We start from the raw sequence: 17,406 nt of genomic DNA, 5'->3' as shown, positions 1-17,406 counted from the left end.
AGGCCATGTTTTTGCACTCGTATGAAAATAATCTTGATTCAGGTTTTTTTCTCCTCATAAGAGCAGCGTTTTGTTGTTTTCTTGCACAGGAGCTGTTTGTTTCATGAGAAGAGCTCAGAGTGACTTCACTTCCCAATTTACAGGGTGAGAGAGAGTGAGAGAGAGGGAGGGGGAGGAGGTGGAGGAGGAGGGAGGTGGGGGGGGGGTGAAAAAAAAAAAACTTGCCATCCGGTTATGGTCTGTGAGCAGAAAAAAAAAAAATTGCAACTGCAATGGTTTGCGCCATCGAGCCAATGCGCGCCCGCATGAATTGAAGGGAGGCTGCTGGAGGCCACCATCGCTGCAACTTTTCAAGACAACGACTCCATGCCAGAGAGCGCGAGGCCGCTGCCATGGACTGCTCGATAAAGGTAGGAGTTTAACGCGGGGCCGTGGATGACAGGCGGCCACCCACACCAGCCTGTCAGCCGAGTCTGTCAGTGAGAGAGGCGAGGCGGTGATGCGAGCTCCCCACTCTTTCCTTCTTGTACAAAATTTCCTCTTCCTTCCCGTTCGTGGTTGTAAGTCAGCTCTATAATAACACAACTAACCACCACATCTTTACACTCAGATAAAAACACTAATAGGTGGCCGCCGACGCGCGTAAAAGAGGAATTTCCAAACGCTTCGTCTTTTTTTTCCATTTTCTTTCTAATTGCTGCGTTTCATGGAGGCCGCGCACCATCCACGTATATAGCCACGATTAAAAAGAGAAAACAGACAAAGGAAAAAAAAAGAAGAAAGGTGAAATGACTTGACAGAGTTGGGTTCTGTGGCGGAGGATGGGTTAGTGACAGTTAATGGAAGGATGCGGGACTTTGGTGATGCGCGCACGGCAGGTGTCCCCGACGGCGCCGCGGAGCCGAGCCGGAGCAGGAGGAGCCGCTTTCTAGCAGAACTCTGACTGGTATTGCACTTTTCATACAGTTTCAAGTGTTCTCGTTTCCCCGCGGAGCCGTTTTTGTGTCTTCATTTCTACAGAAAAGCAGAATTAAACGATTTCACGAAAGTTGACTCGTTGCGCAACGAGGGTGGAAAACGCAGACATGCACACAAATCGAGTCACGCACAGTTGTATGCAAACGTTGGGTTTGTGTTACAATAACATTTCATTTGAAACATGAAGTAATGTATTCTTTTTAGTGATTAAAAAGCGATTATTAACGATTTTCGGTTTCATCCGTGGAATCCGTGACTTGTTATAACCTTTTTAGGCTCAAAATAATCTTTAAAAAATGATTTTAAGATTAAGAACTGATCCTGTCTTTTCCCTTTTGCTTGTTTAAATAAATTAATGAATATATAAAAATAAATCAATGCCTTGGGATCCATTTTAGGAGATTATTGAACCAAATTTATTGTTTTGTGTCATTTTAATAGACATTCGTTTTTTTTGTTTTTTTCGTTCATTAGGTTGTGGAGTGTGAAATTATTTCGGTAGTTGATTATTCTCTCGTTTTTGTTTTTTTTTTTTGCTGCAGATTATGTTTGGGTTATTTTAAGAATAATTTATAGCTGCAAACGGGAGCGCTTGTCAGGTGTTGTTATCTGAGCTCGGCAGGCTTCCTGTCTCAAACCTCAGACTTTCCGCGCACATTTCCGCTCTCTGGACTCGACAAAAGAAAAATGTCAAAAAGCCAACAAAGCCTCGCCCGAAAAGAGCCGCTGCTGGACACTGTGGAGGGAGTCCAGCTGGTCTCTGTTCAGGCCCCGCAGGCCCCGCAGGCCCCGCAGGGCTCCGCGTCGGGGCCTGCGGGACCTGCGGAGGCCCGGAAAGAAAGAAAGAGATAGACCGAAAGAGAGAAAAACCGCATCGTTGCTTGTGTGGCAGATCGCGCAGCTGCTCGGCTCTTTGCAAAATCAGCCCGCTTCGACTTTTACTTCTGCTTTCTGCCGCTTTGCCTCAGACACGACGAGCACGACGAGCACCACGGGCTTTGCACAACTCCACCTGAAGGCCTGACGCACTTAGTGCGCACAAATATCCTCAGACGGGATGAGCTACAGCGCGCAGCTTGGCTTTTTAAGAATGTTTAACTGCATCAAAGTGAAATGTAAACAGCAGCTCTGAGAAGAAAACACTTCCAGTTTCTAGAAATACAAAAATGAGGAACACTGCATGCAACCCACAAATCTTACAAAGTGTCTCATTAAAAAGCACCCGTCCTCAGGGAAACTGGTTGGTTGATTTAAAACTAAAAATTCAAATAAACATATTCTGGTGGTTTTTGAAAACTGAGGTCCTAATGAAGTCTCCGCTTTTTTGGTAAAAATAAATAAATAAAAATGTCAAAGCTCCCTTTTCAACCAGGTGTTTTGTCTCTGTTCATAGCAGCAGGTTTTAGGGGCGGGGTCAAATAATAACTCTGGGAGGTGCCAACAGAGCGATTGTGTAAGCTCAAACAAAAAAAAGTACCCTCTCAAGTTCAACAAATGGACTGTTTTCATATTTACTTTTTCATAACTATAACTCAAAATCCCCACTAATCCTGAGAAATGAAAGGAAACATGATTTTATGATCTTTTATCGAAAGCTGAATCAAATTCTCAGGAGCTGAAGTGACATTTCTCACATGTCTTTGTCCAAAAGGTCCCTTTTACTCCACATCTGTACAGCTCTGTTCACAGCAGTGGCTTTATGGGGACGGAGTCTGTAACTCCACCCTCCAGTACTACAACTACAACAATACATAATAGTACTAGTACTATTAATGATAATAATAATAATGATAATAATAATAATAATAATAATAATAATAATAATACTCGATCTTATCTACAGGTGCTTTTAAGGAGGTTTGCAAAATAGAACAATGTAACAGGATAAAACCTAAATAGAGCCCATTAACTGCAGTGAAGCATGATGGGAAGCTGGGTAAATATAGACAAGGAGAATGGATGTTTGTTTTGAATGTCTTTTGTCTTTATTGAGACATTTAAAAAATACAGTGAAGAAATAATACCAAAACAGCCCAGTGAAAGCAGCTTTTAGAGGCACTGACTTCAAAATAAAATAAAAGATTAAAAACGGTGTCAACAGAAGGAGGAAATATGTCCTGTAGAAAGTTATGATTTTCACGAAAGAGTTTATTTCAATATTTCAATTAATATATCAATTAAACAAAAGAAAGAAGGTTATTAATTTTGATATCTTTGTTTATAGGTGTCTATTATTAGATGATGAGGAGTCTAAACGTTTTGGGGAAATTTAACCTTGTATGTTTACAAAACCAGTATTAAAAAAGTCATTTGTGCAGGACTCTTGGTCCGCTTGCCGCTGTCTGATCAGCCTCTGCTTCCACAGAAGCTGATCAGTATCAGATATATTCAGATCAACATGGAGGCTCCTCTTCTGCATCTGCTGACGGGTGTTTGCACAACTCCGATATTCAGCTTCTACAGACTCAAAATAAGATAGCAGGGAGTGGGCGGAGATTCACGTACAAACACTTTCTGTGCTTATAAAGTTAATATGACCTCAGTGGCCATACCCACCCATACCCCCCCGGTCACTGAAGAAGAATGACATTTCAGGTCTTATCAGAGGTTTAAAATAGCTATTTTGACCAAGGTCGACTGCTCTAACGTTCACAATTCAAGCTCAAAGCTGCTTTGATTTTAATCTCTAATTAAAGTACATGTAGGCTACATGTAATAAAACACAGATAGTTGATTTAAGTCCCAAACGTCCCTTTAATAATGAGAGATGTGTCTTTGAGTTTGAGGGAGTCGACTCTCGACTCTCCTACAAGCGGAGCGTTTCTAATGTTTATCTTTGTGTTTGAATAACACCAGGGTTCGACTCCTCTATGGCCAAATATATTTATAATTATATTAAAAAAGTTGCTGTCAAGCTGATGCATTCAGACCGGAGGTGGTTTTAGATGCTTCAACGATAAACGTCAACGAGGAGTAGATTTAAATTCTTGCTGAAGGAGTTTCTACGGACATCTGTCTTAGCTTCACATGTCCGACCGACACCTTTATTTGTGTCCACTGATCTCAAAAGGGTCGAGGTAAAAAAACTGTTCAGAGGTCAAAACTGCCTGTGAGTTTTACAGCTTCTTGCCTCGTATGTGTTTAAAATAAAATTAAATTTTTGTAGAGAACGTGTACAACGAACCAACAGGCCTCTTAGGAAGTAACTCACTTGTTTGATTATGTAGTGAAATAGTTCAGGCTACAACTGCACGCCGTTAGGGTTTCACCTCCGTTAGCAACATTAGCATCATTAGCATCAACACCAGGAGGAGAAGAATTTCCTCCAAATCCCCAGATTCTCCTTTGAGTTTGAAACAATCAGCAAATATGTTTAGCTTTACTTTTTTTTTTTTAATTCGTAATATAAAAACTGTCCAGGAGCAACTTAAACTCTCCTCTCCTCGTATTAGCTTAGCGCATTTTTGAGAAGAACAATGAAACCTGGAGGAACCGTTTTTCATTGGGGGGTTCAATTCTGTCGAAAGTACTGGAAGATTAGCCCAGCCACCCGTGGCCTTTAACTCTGGGGAAGTTATCTCATGGGAAAGGAGTCTGGTACTCTTCCCATTCAGTCATTTCCACCAGAACATAACAGACCAATAACGAAAAGACTTTTGTCTGGTTGTTGCTCTGCCTACATCACAGGTACGTCTAAGTCCACAGGCAGTTTATCCTGTGCCTGTTGGTCCTGGAAATCAAAGTCAAACGCAGAGGAACCAGACTTCTTTGCGTAGGGGGGTCAAATGATTGACGGCCACTAAGCCCCGTCCCTCAAATGCCGACGAACCAATGGCCGTTGAGTATCAGTTCCTCAGGAACCAAAGACTTCTGTAGTCTTCAGCTCTGCAGATCCTGGACTCTTGGGATTTTATGTAGTTTATGCAAAATAACAAAACAGTGACGTATTTGGAGTACTTGTGACACCGATTCTGGGTATTCCAAGCAGTTCATTTTATTTAACTGCTTGGAAATTTTATTTAATTTCCTAAATTCAAACAAAACTGAGCTAAATGTTTGCCAAATTAACATCCAGATAATGATACCCTTCCAAACTACAACAATGGGATGTTGTTATCTGTGGTCATGACGGTAGGACCAGGCTTCTGTAAACTCTGGCCCCAATTTAACCATATTAACATCTTTTGTTTGGAACACATCCCTCCATGACATATTTAAGTGGTCTTTTTTTCACTAAAACATCTTGTGACAACGTTTTCATCCAGACAGGTATTGTAAAACAGCAAAAAAAACAATGATAGTTTTTACTTAGCAACAGTAACTAAGGGGGGCGGGGCTTACTAGTCAGGTAAATTAGTGTAGGACATTGTTCTTATGACAATTGGAAAGCAAATCATTGTTGAATTCATGTGTTTGGTTGCCAACTAAAAACCATCAAGGTGTAGTTTATTGATTTTATTAATGTATTTGTTTAATTTCTAATGAAAAAGTGTGAATCTGCATCAGATTAAAAAAAAACTTTGCCAGAGAAACATCCAACATCTCTTTGAAGCCAAGAACTGAAAATGGTTCCAGATTTGGTCATTTTTGTCCCCAGTAAGTTAATATTCCACCTAGTAGTAATGTTTTTAACGATGTGGTTACTCAAACATTTAGCCAAGAGGCAATATTTCCCTTAGTAATACTCTTTCTGGTTTGCTGTGCTGTAGTGGGTGGAGCTGCCCTTCAACCAGTAGGTTGAGTCACCCGTGGAGGCTGGATTAGTCTGCTCTTATCTGGGTTTGTGATGAAACAGGACCCTGCAGATCTGAATGGTACGGAAAACGACGTGTTTTCAGACTGAGGCCTGAATCAAAGCGTCAGGGTTGTTTTTTCTCAAAGTTTTTCAATTGTTAGTGACTTCAAACCCCCCCAAAAATGGTCTAAAAGCAACTAATATATCTCCTTTAAGTCTTTTTTATTGAAAGAAAGGGTTGTTAATGTCATGAATGTCTTCAGCACACTACAGATGTTCTACTGCGACACACTAAACAGAGGGAGATTTAAAGAACATAAGAGAAGAAGTTTAACCTCCACGACTTGAAACACAACAAGGCTTTCCTGTTGTGACCCGTTCAAGCAGAAATATTTTTACACGCTGTTCTTCCATATCCTGTGCGCTGCATTCAGAGGAACAACATGTTGTTTCTTACAGACCAAGTGTAAATATTCAAGATTACCAGCACTGGGATTCAAGCCGAGACGCTGCAGACTGAGGAGGTTAAAGTGCCAAAGAAGTTCAAATAATTTGCCATCTTTGTATTAAATGGAAAAAGTCTAGCTTGAAATATCTAAATATTCTACTTGGACATCCAGAGAGCCAAATCTGGTTTATCTGCACTTTTCTTTGGTCCACATTTGGCTTTGCGTGACAGCGGAGTCCCGGCTGCCTAAACCCGGCCACATATCCATAGAAATTAACTTTTGTCGAGTCAACATGTGGCTTTTTGACCCCACGTTTAATCCAGTTAATGAGCGCTGGGACACATCAGGCCCATATGGCACTTTGCCAGCGCAACTGAGCCACAAGTGCCAAAAGTAGCCCGGACTAGACCCAGATTCATCCGCTATCTGGTGCAGCTAAAAATAATAAAGATAACATAACATCAAAAGGTAACGGTGGCCCAAATTTCATTGTGGCCCAGTTTAGCAGCTACACTCGCATGTAGTCGGTGAATCAGCCGGTTTGAGTGATAGCTGTTTCATTAAGTTTATTAAGTAAAAAAAAAAAAGAAGCATTTTTAATGGTTTAACTCAATTCTTGAACTAAAATGTGAATCTGAGGAGATTCAAAGTGAAGTTCAGCTCACTTGTGTTTTAAAATACCTGCGATCATGAAGCAGCAAGCGGCGTTTCACCGTCACTCTGAGCTGCAAAGTCAGGACGCAGCGGGTGTGCTGCGACGCCAGCTTGAAGAAGGTTGTGTTTTGGGTTCAGAGTTGTTTTGTGTCACTGAGCAACGGGCTGAAACTCTCTGAACAGGAAGTCAGTTGTGGCATCGGCGGTCAGGCCGCATTCTGGTATATTTGTATCAGGCTGCAGCGAACGCAGAGGAGGACTGATAAAGAGATGGAGTGTGTAAGTTGGTGCACAAGCTTGAGAAGAGTTAAGAAGAATGATACAATCAGAGTGTTTGAGCCGAAAAAAGAAACGCACATCTCAAAACGAGGGCTCTGGCGAGAGTTTGCTGTCAGCAGACTGCTCTGGCCCGCCCTCGGACCTCTGTTTCACTTCTGCATGGAGCTAAAGGCCTCGACATCTCAGAGTACAACATGAGAGAAGGAAAACAAGCCAATCGGCCGGAGGACAAAAGAAAAACAGAGCGGGAAAACAGGCGATCTTGGTCACGTGACGAATGCACATCTCTTTGTACGTTTGTCAGACGTTAAATATGAGTCATCGAGAGATGCAGCTCCACAGAGCAGATGAGACGGAGGCCAGTGAAACCGTCTTTTAACGTACATAACTAACTGCTACAAGCACCAGCCTGTAACTGGTTCAGCGTCGAGGTTCATGCTCCCGTATCGAAGCAAAACCACGTAAACATCGCAGTAACCTCTACACCGTAATCTCTGCTGGAGTCTTGGCAGCACACTTCTGTGTTTCTTCCTCTGCTGCTTCTTTGCTGTTTTAAAGCCAGATCGACTGCTACAGGGTCAGTAAAACCTTCTATTTATCAGCTCCAACTCACAACAGATCTGAGCGACATAAAGAGTGTCTACAGGTTTGACCAAGGTAAATTTAAGACTTTTTAATTCCATTTTCAAACTAAATTTGAGACCAAAAAGACAAATCACTAAGAAATCCAGCGCTGAGGTCGAAGTTGCCAGATCTGACTGACAGGTTCCAGCCGAAACGTGATGTAAAACCCGCCGAAATACTTGAAAACCAGCCCAAATCATACACCCTTTATGTTAAAACCCTCAATTATTAAATGCATTATATTATATTAGAATATATATTATAATAATTTCTCCTAAATATTTTGTAAAAAACCAGGAAAAGCAACCCAAATATATATTTTTCAGCCCAATCGGGCTGAAACTTGCCCAACCTGGCAACACAGATTTAGACCGCAGGAGATTCTCCTCAAAACGATTAAACATTTTAATGATGACTGGATAAATATTAATTCCTATTAATTAATTACAAAATGAAGACATGTAAATGCCTTATTTGAGCAAAAATGGAACTAAATACTTTTTAAGGACTTGCACCCGCCCTGTAAAGGGAGTAAACAAAAGCACTGCAACAATGCAGGAAAGACTCTCCACCACCACCTAGTGGTCGGTGGTGTAATTGCGGAGCGTCGAGTATAAACGCTAACAGCGACGTAGCTCCTCAGGACTCCACAGGTGGCAGTTATATGAGGATGACCGCTCAGGAAAAACAAACAAACAAAGACAACTTCAATTTCCACGGCCCGGATCTGAATCCGATATTACTTTTGGAGTTTTCCCATCATAAATCACATTTCAGTGGAAAACTACATGTAGTGGCTATTTGTCTCCAACAACTAGTTCAAACAAAGAGGAAACAGGTAGGGTTTCTAATGCAGATCAGGCAGGAATCACAGGATGGAATGAGTTGATTGTCAAGTAACGACATTTTATGGCCTTTAATAAACCTTTTCCAGAACAATACAGCAAGATGTTGAAATGTTGGATCTTAATTCTGTCCTGAGGCTGAAATTGAAGCTGTCTGAATCTGGTAACAACCACACACCTTCCCTGGTGCCCACTGACTTCCCACTGGGCTCTAATCAATTAAGTAACATCCGCTGTGCCCAAATTGCCCACCACCTTTCAAAATAAAAGCACATAGCTGCAACTCAAATAGACCGAAACAATAAATCTGACTGAACTAATTATGCAAAACAAAGACATTGAAAATGCAACATAGAAAAAACACATAACTGAATATCGCCCACAATACACTTGGTTCATGTAATTGTTAAATATTGTGACAGATCAGAATAATATCTGGTAGCCGTAGGAGCAAAACCACCATCAGAAAACATCCAATCTGCTCATCACCGAGGGGATAACCGGCCGGGGAGTTAATCGTAGTTCATCCTAGAAGTGTCAATCATCCAAACTGGTCAGGTGACCCGTAGATGAGGCGGAGAATCAGTCTTGGTGCATAGATGGTGAGACGTTCTGGGGTGGATTTCTAGAGACTGTGTCAGACTTGTGCTTCGTCCTTATTTCCTGCTGGTCGTATGTCTAACTTTACTCCTCTGCTGAGATCTCACTTGTGTCACCTTTATTTTGACGCCACATTTCTTCAAACACTCGACCATTTTTCAGTTAGCGATGTTGTTTTTTCACACTTGGAGCGACACCAGTGTTTCCGTCACACGACGTGACGAATCACTGGCGATCATATACATGAGAGCTTCAGCTCCTCGTCTGCTTCTGATTTTAGATTTATCTTTTGGTGCGCTAAGGGAGCTTTTTAGGTCTTCATGGGTTGAGGGGAAACTCCCCTGATTTCACACTTTTGGAGAACTGCAGTGTTTGTAAAGTAAACTCTCCAAGCTTCTGGTGGCAGCGGAGCCTCGATTAAGGTCAGATAAATCTGAGATTCGGGCGTAGAAGGAGCTTATCGGAGCTCTGCAGGCGGTGCGTCGCCGCTCCAGGCCTGCAGCAGGTGCTGCTTGTTTTAAAGTTGCTGGGAAGGTGAAAATACAGAGATTAAAGGGAAGTTATTCGGTGTGTTTCTGCCTTTTCACTTTATCTTTAAATCATTTACGAATAATGCCTGAAAACAAACAAAAAAAGAAAATAAAAAGCTCCATGCTGCAGCAACAGCGTGCTAAAAGTCCCAGACATGGTAGAACCGTGAGCCACGCATGAGATGTGATTCACAAAGCAGCCGAGCGAGAAACATCACAAACAAAGAACAATGCAACGGTGGCACTTCAATCGCGTCTGCGCCCTCCTCCCGAGCCTCCGCCCCTCAGAGCGTGTCTTTACGGTTGTTTTCCAGCTTTAAAGTGACCCACATTTGTATGCTGCAACCCCCCTCCCCCAAACCCCCACCGCCCTCCTCCACCATTTCCTCTCCCTTGGCCTGTGCCAAAAGGTTCCTGTGCACATGGCGGCCAGGTTTCCTGTAGGCCGCTGAAAAAGCACGGCGCTGACGTACGAGGCCCGAAGACAATGCTCGGCTCCTCTAAACAAACACGCGCTGCGCCCATCAGACCGCGGCGGTCGCATCGCTCACGCACGAACTTCGTCTGAGCGGCGGGCAGAACGGCCGAGGTCCGGTGTTTTCGCCCTCCGGAGAGCGTGGGACGACAAGTGGCATCTTGGGCTGTTTTTGAGGCCTCTGCGCTAAACACAGGAAGACGGAGTTAAATCTCAATTAGACTCCACCTTGAGAGAGAGAGAGCACCCCCCCCCCCCCCCATGCAACCCCAGTCCTAACGACAAAATAACCCCGTGGTTAGGGCTGCCGATCTCCTTCAAGATTAGACAACCTCCTGCCCACTTTCACACCTTTTTCTCAGCAGTTCATGTTTGTTTGCTTTGCATGCTTTTAATAGCAGTTTCACAAGATCCTGCAAACACCAATTTAAAGTTTTACATCAAGGACTCCGTTGTGAGCATTAATTGTCAGAAAATATTCAGGATGAAATTGTCAAAAAAAGTCAAGTTCAACCCAAACCTAACCCTAACCCCTCCTCAAATAAAAAACCCATGGTTGACTCCACCCTACGGATGTAGAACCTTAAAATGGAACCATTTCACATTTGATGGACTCGTAAAGAGTCCGATCAGAAACTAGAACCCATAATGGGTTTTATTTGTAATGGGTACTTAAAATAGATTTGTTATGGCTAGTGAGTGGGACCCAAGCGCACAGCAACGAGGAGACGTAAGTTTGGTGAAGCCCGTGGGCGTATTTATTTAAGAGGCCAAAAGCAGTGATGAGGAAGTTGGAGTGGGGTGTGGGCTCCGCAGGTGACCGCAGCTCAGCGTAGAAATCCAGAGAACATACGTGTAGACAGGTGAAGCTCTGGCGAGGAATGAAGTGCAGACTGGGTCTTTATACTGGCAGTGGTTGATTGTAGATTGGCAGGCTGGTGTGAAGATTGGTGAGGGACATCAGGTGTGCTGAGCTGAGCCATGGAGCAATCAGTGAGGGGGGAGGGGTGGATGTGAAGGTGAAGAGGAGCGAGCCGTAACAGGACCCCCCCTCCGAGGGGCGCCACCTGGCGACCGTCCGGGAGCGTCGGGGTTAGCCCGGTAGAAGTCCCGCAGGAGAGAGGGATCCATGATGAGCTTCCTGGAGATCCAGCAGCGTTCTTCTGGGCCGTAACCCACCCAATCCGCCAGGTACTGGAACCCACGACCCCGCCGCCGCACCTTCAGCAGCCCTCTAACAGTCCACTGGGGATGACCGTCGACCATCTGAGGAGGCGGAGGGGCTGGGGCGGAGGGCATGAGAGGGCTTGAGGAGACAGGCTTGACCTTGGACACATGAAACACGGGATGCACATGCTTCATGGAGACCGGAAGCTTGAGACGCACAGCCGCTGGACTCAGGACGTGGTCAATCTCGAAGGGACCGACATACCGCGGAGCCAGCTTCCTGGAGGATACCTGGAGCGGTAGATCGGCAGAGGAGAGGTAGACCTGTTGTCCGGCCTGGTACACCGGTGCCGGAGTGCGGCGACGGTTGGCCCCACGGCAGGAGCGCTTATTGGAGCGTACCAAGGCAGCGCGAACCTCCTTCCACACCCGCCGACATCGCCGGAAGTTGGCCTGGACAGAGGGGACAGAGGCCTCAGACTCCTGGAGAGAGAAGAGTGGGGGTTGGTAACCCAGTGATGCCTCAAATGGAGACGTCCCAGTGGCGGAGCAGGTCAGGGTGTTGATTGAGTATTCCACCCAGGGTAGATCCTTGCTCCAGGAGGTGGGATGGAGAGCAGAGACGCAGCGAAGGGCAGACTCCAAACTCTGGTTGGTCCGTTCCGCCTGGCCATTGGTCTGTGGGTGGTACCCTGAGGAGAGGCTTACAGTGGCGCCGATCTCCCTACAGAAGGCTCGCCAGACCTGGGACGTGAATTGGGGCCCCCGGTCAGAAACAATGTCACTGGGAAGTCCATGGAGCCGGAATACATGCTGGGTGAGGAGTTCAGCCGTCTCAGCCGAGGACGGGAGCTTAGGAAGTGCAACCAGGTGAACAGCCTTGGAAAACCGGTCCACTACGGTGAGAATGACGGTGTTTCCATGGGAAGGGGGAAACCCGGACACGAAGTCCAAGGAGATGTGAGACCAAGGACGACTGGGCACAGGAAGAGGACGTAGAAGTCCAGCTGGTGGCTGATGTGACGCCTTGGCTCTGGAGCAGGTGGCACAGGCAGCGACAAACTCCCGGACGTCAGCTCTCATGGACGGCCACCAAAACCGCCGGCTCAGGAAGGAGAGGGTCCGTTGGAATCCGGGATGGCAAGCAAACTTGCTGGTATGGCCCCACAGCAGCACTTGAGACCGCACCGACTGGGGAACGAAGAGGCGGCGAGGAGGACAGTCGTCCGGCACGGGTTCAGCGTGTTGGGCCCGTTTGACCTCTGCCTCGATGTTCATCGTGACCACCCCTATGACACGAGAAGCAGGGATAATGGGCTCAGGCTCGGACGAGGACTTCTCAGGTGCGTGGAGTCGGGACAAAGCATCAGCCTTAGTGTTACTGGAGCCAGGTCTGTAGGTAAGGATATAGTTGAACCTATCCAGGAACTGTGCCCATCTTGCCTGACGAGAGTTAAGGCGCTTGGCAGCCCGGATGAAGGTTAGATTCTTGTGATCAGACCAGACAACTGTGGGCTCCTCCACGCCCTCAAGCCAGTGGCGCCATTCCTCAAAGGCTGCCACCACGGCTAGCAGCTCTCTATTCCCGATATCGTAGTTCTCCTCTGCTGAACTAAACCGACGGGAGAAGAAAGCACAGGGGTGTAGCTTCTGGTCCTCTGCTGACCGTTGGGACAAGACAGCCCCTATGCCTACCTCTGAAGCGTCTACCTCCACTATGAAAGGCCTGGAGGGGTCAGGATGGAGGAGGACTGGGGCTGTGGTGAAGTGCTTCTTGAGGGCAGCAAAGGCGGCATCGGCAGAAGGTGTCCAGATGTAGGGACGTTGAGTAGAGGTGAGTTGAGTAAGGGGGGCAGCTATGCGGCTGTAGTTCCGAATAAAACGGCGATAGAAGTTTGCAAATCCTAGGAAACCTTGGAGCTGTCTGCGGGTGGTGGGTTGAGGCCAGTCGACGACTGCTTGAACCTTGCGGGGGTCAGGACGAATGCAGCCGTCCTCAACAATGAGTCCTAGGAACTCCACAGAAGGTGAGTGAAAGACACACTTCTCAGCCTTAATGAAAAGGCGGTTCTCCAAGAGGCGTTGAATGACCATGCGGACATGCTGGACATGTTCCTGGAGGCCCCGGGAGAACACAAGGATGTCATCCAGGTAGAGGACCACGAATACCTCTAGCATGTCCCTGAGCACGTCATTCATAAGAGCCTGGAAGACTGCGGGTGCGTTGGTGAGTCCAAAGGGCATGACCAAATATTCGTAGTGTCCACGGGGGGTTTTGAAGGCGGTCTTCCACTCATCCCCCTCACGGATACGCACAAGGTGGTACGCATTCCGGAGGTCCAACTTGGTGAAGATGGTAGCACCAACGAGGGGTTCGAAGTTGGAGCTCATGAGGGGGAGAGGGTATTTGTTCTTGATTGTGATGTTGTTGAGCTGCCGGTAGTCTATGCAGGGCCTCAGATCCCCACCCTTCTTCTTGACGAAAAAGAACCCTGCTCCCACCGGAGATGTGGAAGGGCGAATAAGACCCTCAGCCAGACAGTCATTTATGTAACGGTCCATAGCCGCCCTCTCAGGTAGAGAGAGATTGTAGAGGCGACTCACTGGAAGTTGGGCGTCAGGATGGAGCTCAATGGCACAGTCGTAAGGTCGGTGGGGAGGAAGGGTGCAGGCGCGTTCCTTACTGAAGGCCACTGCCAAGTCGTGGTACTCAGCGGGAACCTTGGTGAGATCAGGAGGAACAGGACTGGGCCGCTTAACCGGGGAAGGAGTCTGGGCGGACCGAAGGCAGCGGGCATGGCAGGGAATGCTCCAGCTGAGAATGCGGCCCGAGCTCCAACAGACGTGAGGGGTGTGGAGCTCCAGCCAAGGTCTGCCTAAGATGAATGGCATATCAGGAGAGTTGATAATGTAGGGGCGGATGTTTTCCACATGGTTACCAGAGACCGTGAGGGTGAGTGAGTCGCACCGGTGGGTGACGGGCCCCATAGGGTGTCCATCCAAAGCGAATGCTGAGAGTGACCTCTCCAGAGGTGCAATGGGGAGACCCACCTCCATGGCGTAGCGATGGTCAATAAAGCTCTCATCAGCCCCAGAGTCGATCAGCGCCGGAGTGGTGAGCGTCCCTCCCTGCCAGGCAAGAGTGACAATGAACCTGGCCTTACTGGAGAGGGACTGGGGGTTAACCAAGCGGCTCACTCGGAACCCCCGAGCGGGTGAGCCCTGTCTTTTGACTGCCGAGCTGAGGAGGCTCTGGAAGACAGGATGATCAAGGCTGACCGGAGGTGGAGCGAGTGGCCTGGATACATTACGACTGTGGTGAGCCCTCTCTCGCTTGCGCTCCCGGTGACGTTCATCAAGAGAAATGGAGAGGGAGATAAGCTCGTTCAAGGTACTAGGCCTCTCTCTACCGGCTAAGGCGTCCTTCACAGGCTCTGCCAAGCCCCGCCGGAAAGCACTGAATAATGCGGCCTCGTTCCATTTGCAGCGAGCTGCAAGGATGCGAAACTCTGTGGCATACTCTGCCACAGAGAGAGAACCCTGCTGGAGGGCGGAAAGAGCTGAATCGGCATCCTGCCCATGGACATCATGATCGAAAACAGTCTTAAATTCCTCAATAAAGGCTGCATAGTCTTGCATATAGGGTGCAGAGCCCTCTCGACTAGCCATAACCCACCGACGAGCCTGCCCCGTGGTCAGATTAGCAATGTAAGCTATGCGAGCAGTGGCAGTGGAATACATGCTAGGTTGTAGCTCAAAAACGTACTCACACTGCATTATGAACTCCCGACAGAGAGCGAATGACCCATCGTAGAGAGCCGGAGCAACAAGATGGGGCTCCCGTGGGGGAGGCGTGTCTGGCTCAGGGACTAAGTTGGGCCTGGGCGCTGGAATCGGAGGAGCTGAGGACGGAGCGGACTGTGCTATGAGAGCGGCGACCTGGTCAGTGAGGGCCTGGACTGAGGTGGCGAGACGGCTGACCTGGGTCTGCTGGGAAGAGGCCTGGGCCTGCTGAGCACTTGAAACCGCTTGGAGATCAGTCTTCATGTTTGCAATGACCGTAGAGGCCTCGGATAGCAGACGAGAGTGTTGAGCCAATTTAGCCTCCTGGGCCTGAAGCGGGGTCAAGGGCGGAGTCCTATCCGACATGCTGGCTGGGTCACTTTGGCCAGAGCTTACTGTTATGGCTAGTGAGTGGGACCCAAGCGCACAGCAACGAGGAGACGTAAGTTTGGTGAAGCCCGTGGGCGTATTTATTTAAGAGGCCAAAAGCAGTGATGAGGAAGTTGGAGTGGGGTGTGGGCTCCGCAGGTGACCGCAGCTCAGCGTAGAAATCCAGAGAACATACGTGTAGACAGGTGAAGCTCTGGCGAGGAATGAAGTGCAGACTGGGTCTTTATACTGGCAGTGGTTGATTGTAGATTGGCAGGCTGGTGTGAAGATTGGTGAGGGACATCAGGTGTGCTGAGCTGAGCCATGGAGCAATCAGTGAGGGGGGAGGGGTGGATGTGAAGGTGAAGAGGAGCGAGCCGTAACAAGATTTTATGTTAAATGGCACTGATTTAACAAACAAGGGTTATTCAATGTTAGATAACTTTGTCAAATGTTGGTTTTGAGGTTTTGCCCCTCTGATTATCACCAGGACATTAATCAACAAAAGGATGTGAACCTTTTGGAAATAACTGGTTTTCCCACATGAATTTGTCACAAAATGGGATCTGGTCTTCATCTCAGTCAGTGGAACCTCCTTTGGCATCAGTTCCTTCAAGCATATGCTGCCAGCGTCTCCGGATCAGAGCCGCACAACGTTCAGGAGGACCTCTGGACCTCCCTCATTCGTCGGGTGTCTGGTATGAGCGGCTCTATGGACCATGACCAGTCCAGAGGGCGGATTTTCTTTTTCCTGACCTATGAGTATCTGCAAAGCCATTGTTCTTCCAGCGACAGGGTTTTATCGCTGTTTTTATTATTAGGGCCAATCCCAATACACCCCCTACTTTCTACCACTAACCCTCACCCACTACCACTTCACCCTAAAAATGAAGCCACAAGGCGTAGGGCCCTTGTAATCTTCCCTAGGGATTGGGACACCACTTGCTATGTCACTGCGTGATTTACGTTCGGGTACATAAGCGACTGCGTAGTTACGTTTGCACATACGTCACACCGTATCAGGAAGCTGAAAGCTAAAAGCTGTTTTAATTTCCGCTGTAGCGTTGTTAATATGCCACTTTATTAAGTTTTAATATTTTTTCTGGCGTAAAAGTAACCATTAAGATCCCCAACCTGGGCTCAGTTTATCCAAATAGTGCCTGTTAAGAAATTTGCGATGTTTTCGGGGCAGCCTGCTGGCTCGGGAGCGGATTTATGGTTCCGCGTTAAATCGACGCAGAGCCTACGGCGTACAGCGCGCGTCGCCACGTAACCTACGCCGTAGGCTCTGCGTTGGTGTAACGCAGAACCATAAATCAGCCTTTATTCTGGCAAGGTCTGAAAAGACTTCGCAACAACGGGCAAGCGAGTGATTATGTACATTCACAGTGAATATTATGAAAGTAAAATATATATTTCTCGCTAGAAATGTAATCAAAACCCATTTTTATGCAGAAACTAACTCAAAATATTGATTTTATTCACTAAAAAATAAGAAATGTCCGCCATGTTTTTTTGTTTGATTCAGTCTGCAAATGATGATGTAAAGCATTCTGGGAAATTTCTCTAGCCCTCAGTCGCAAAGTCAGCATCTGAAATGCCTAGCTGTGAAGGGGTAGATTCATACACACTAGCCCTCATTATGCACACTAGCCCTAGATGCAAAGAGGAATTGGGACACCACTACCCTCACGGAACGCGCAAAATTTAGGGGTAGGGCTGAAAAGTAGGGCGAGCGGGTGTATTGGGACTCAACAGATAAAATGGAGCCTTATTGGCCAGGTTTGGACCTGGCATCAAGCTGTGCTCGGAGAAATCGATCACTGGCCAGCTCTCTTTTGTTTCCACTTGTACTCCAGACATGTGAAATGCAGAGCATTTCCTCAGAGCAGGTCTTTGGATGGATTAGCTCGATGCT

General features: G+C 47.0%; 1 protein-coding gene across 3 annotated transcripts in view; it reads left to right on the top strand.

Moving 5' to 3' along the window:
• The first annotated feature begins 256 nt into the window (after nt 1-256).
• fli1rs (Fli-1 proto-oncogene, ETS transcription factor-related sequence) overlaps nt 257-17,406 on the top strand; it is a 36,226-nt gene continuing 19,076 nt past the window's right edge. For 2 of the 3 annotated variants that reach the window (XM_061717388.1, XM_061717385.1), the window contains exon 1: nt 257-410. In XM_061717388.1, coding sequence (XP_061573372.1) covers nt 393-410 — 18 coding nt within the window. In that variant the 5' untranslated portion in view covers nt 257-392. Of the gene's footprint in view, nt 411-566; nt 947-17,406 lie in introns of those variants that run through there. The other variant, XM_061717387.1, reaches the window with a different exon arrangement.

Source organism: Cololabis saira, chromosome 3, assembly GCF_033807715.1.
Source record: "Cololabis saira isolate AMF1-May2022 chromosome 3, fColSai1.1, whole genome shotgun sequence".
Taxonomy (NCBI): Eukaryota; Metazoa; Chordata; class Actinopteri; order Beloniformes; family Belonidae; genus Cololabis; species Cololabis saira.
The sequence above is the reverse complement of the archived record's forward strand: the minus strand, read 5'-3'. Positions and strand labels throughout refer to the sequence as shown.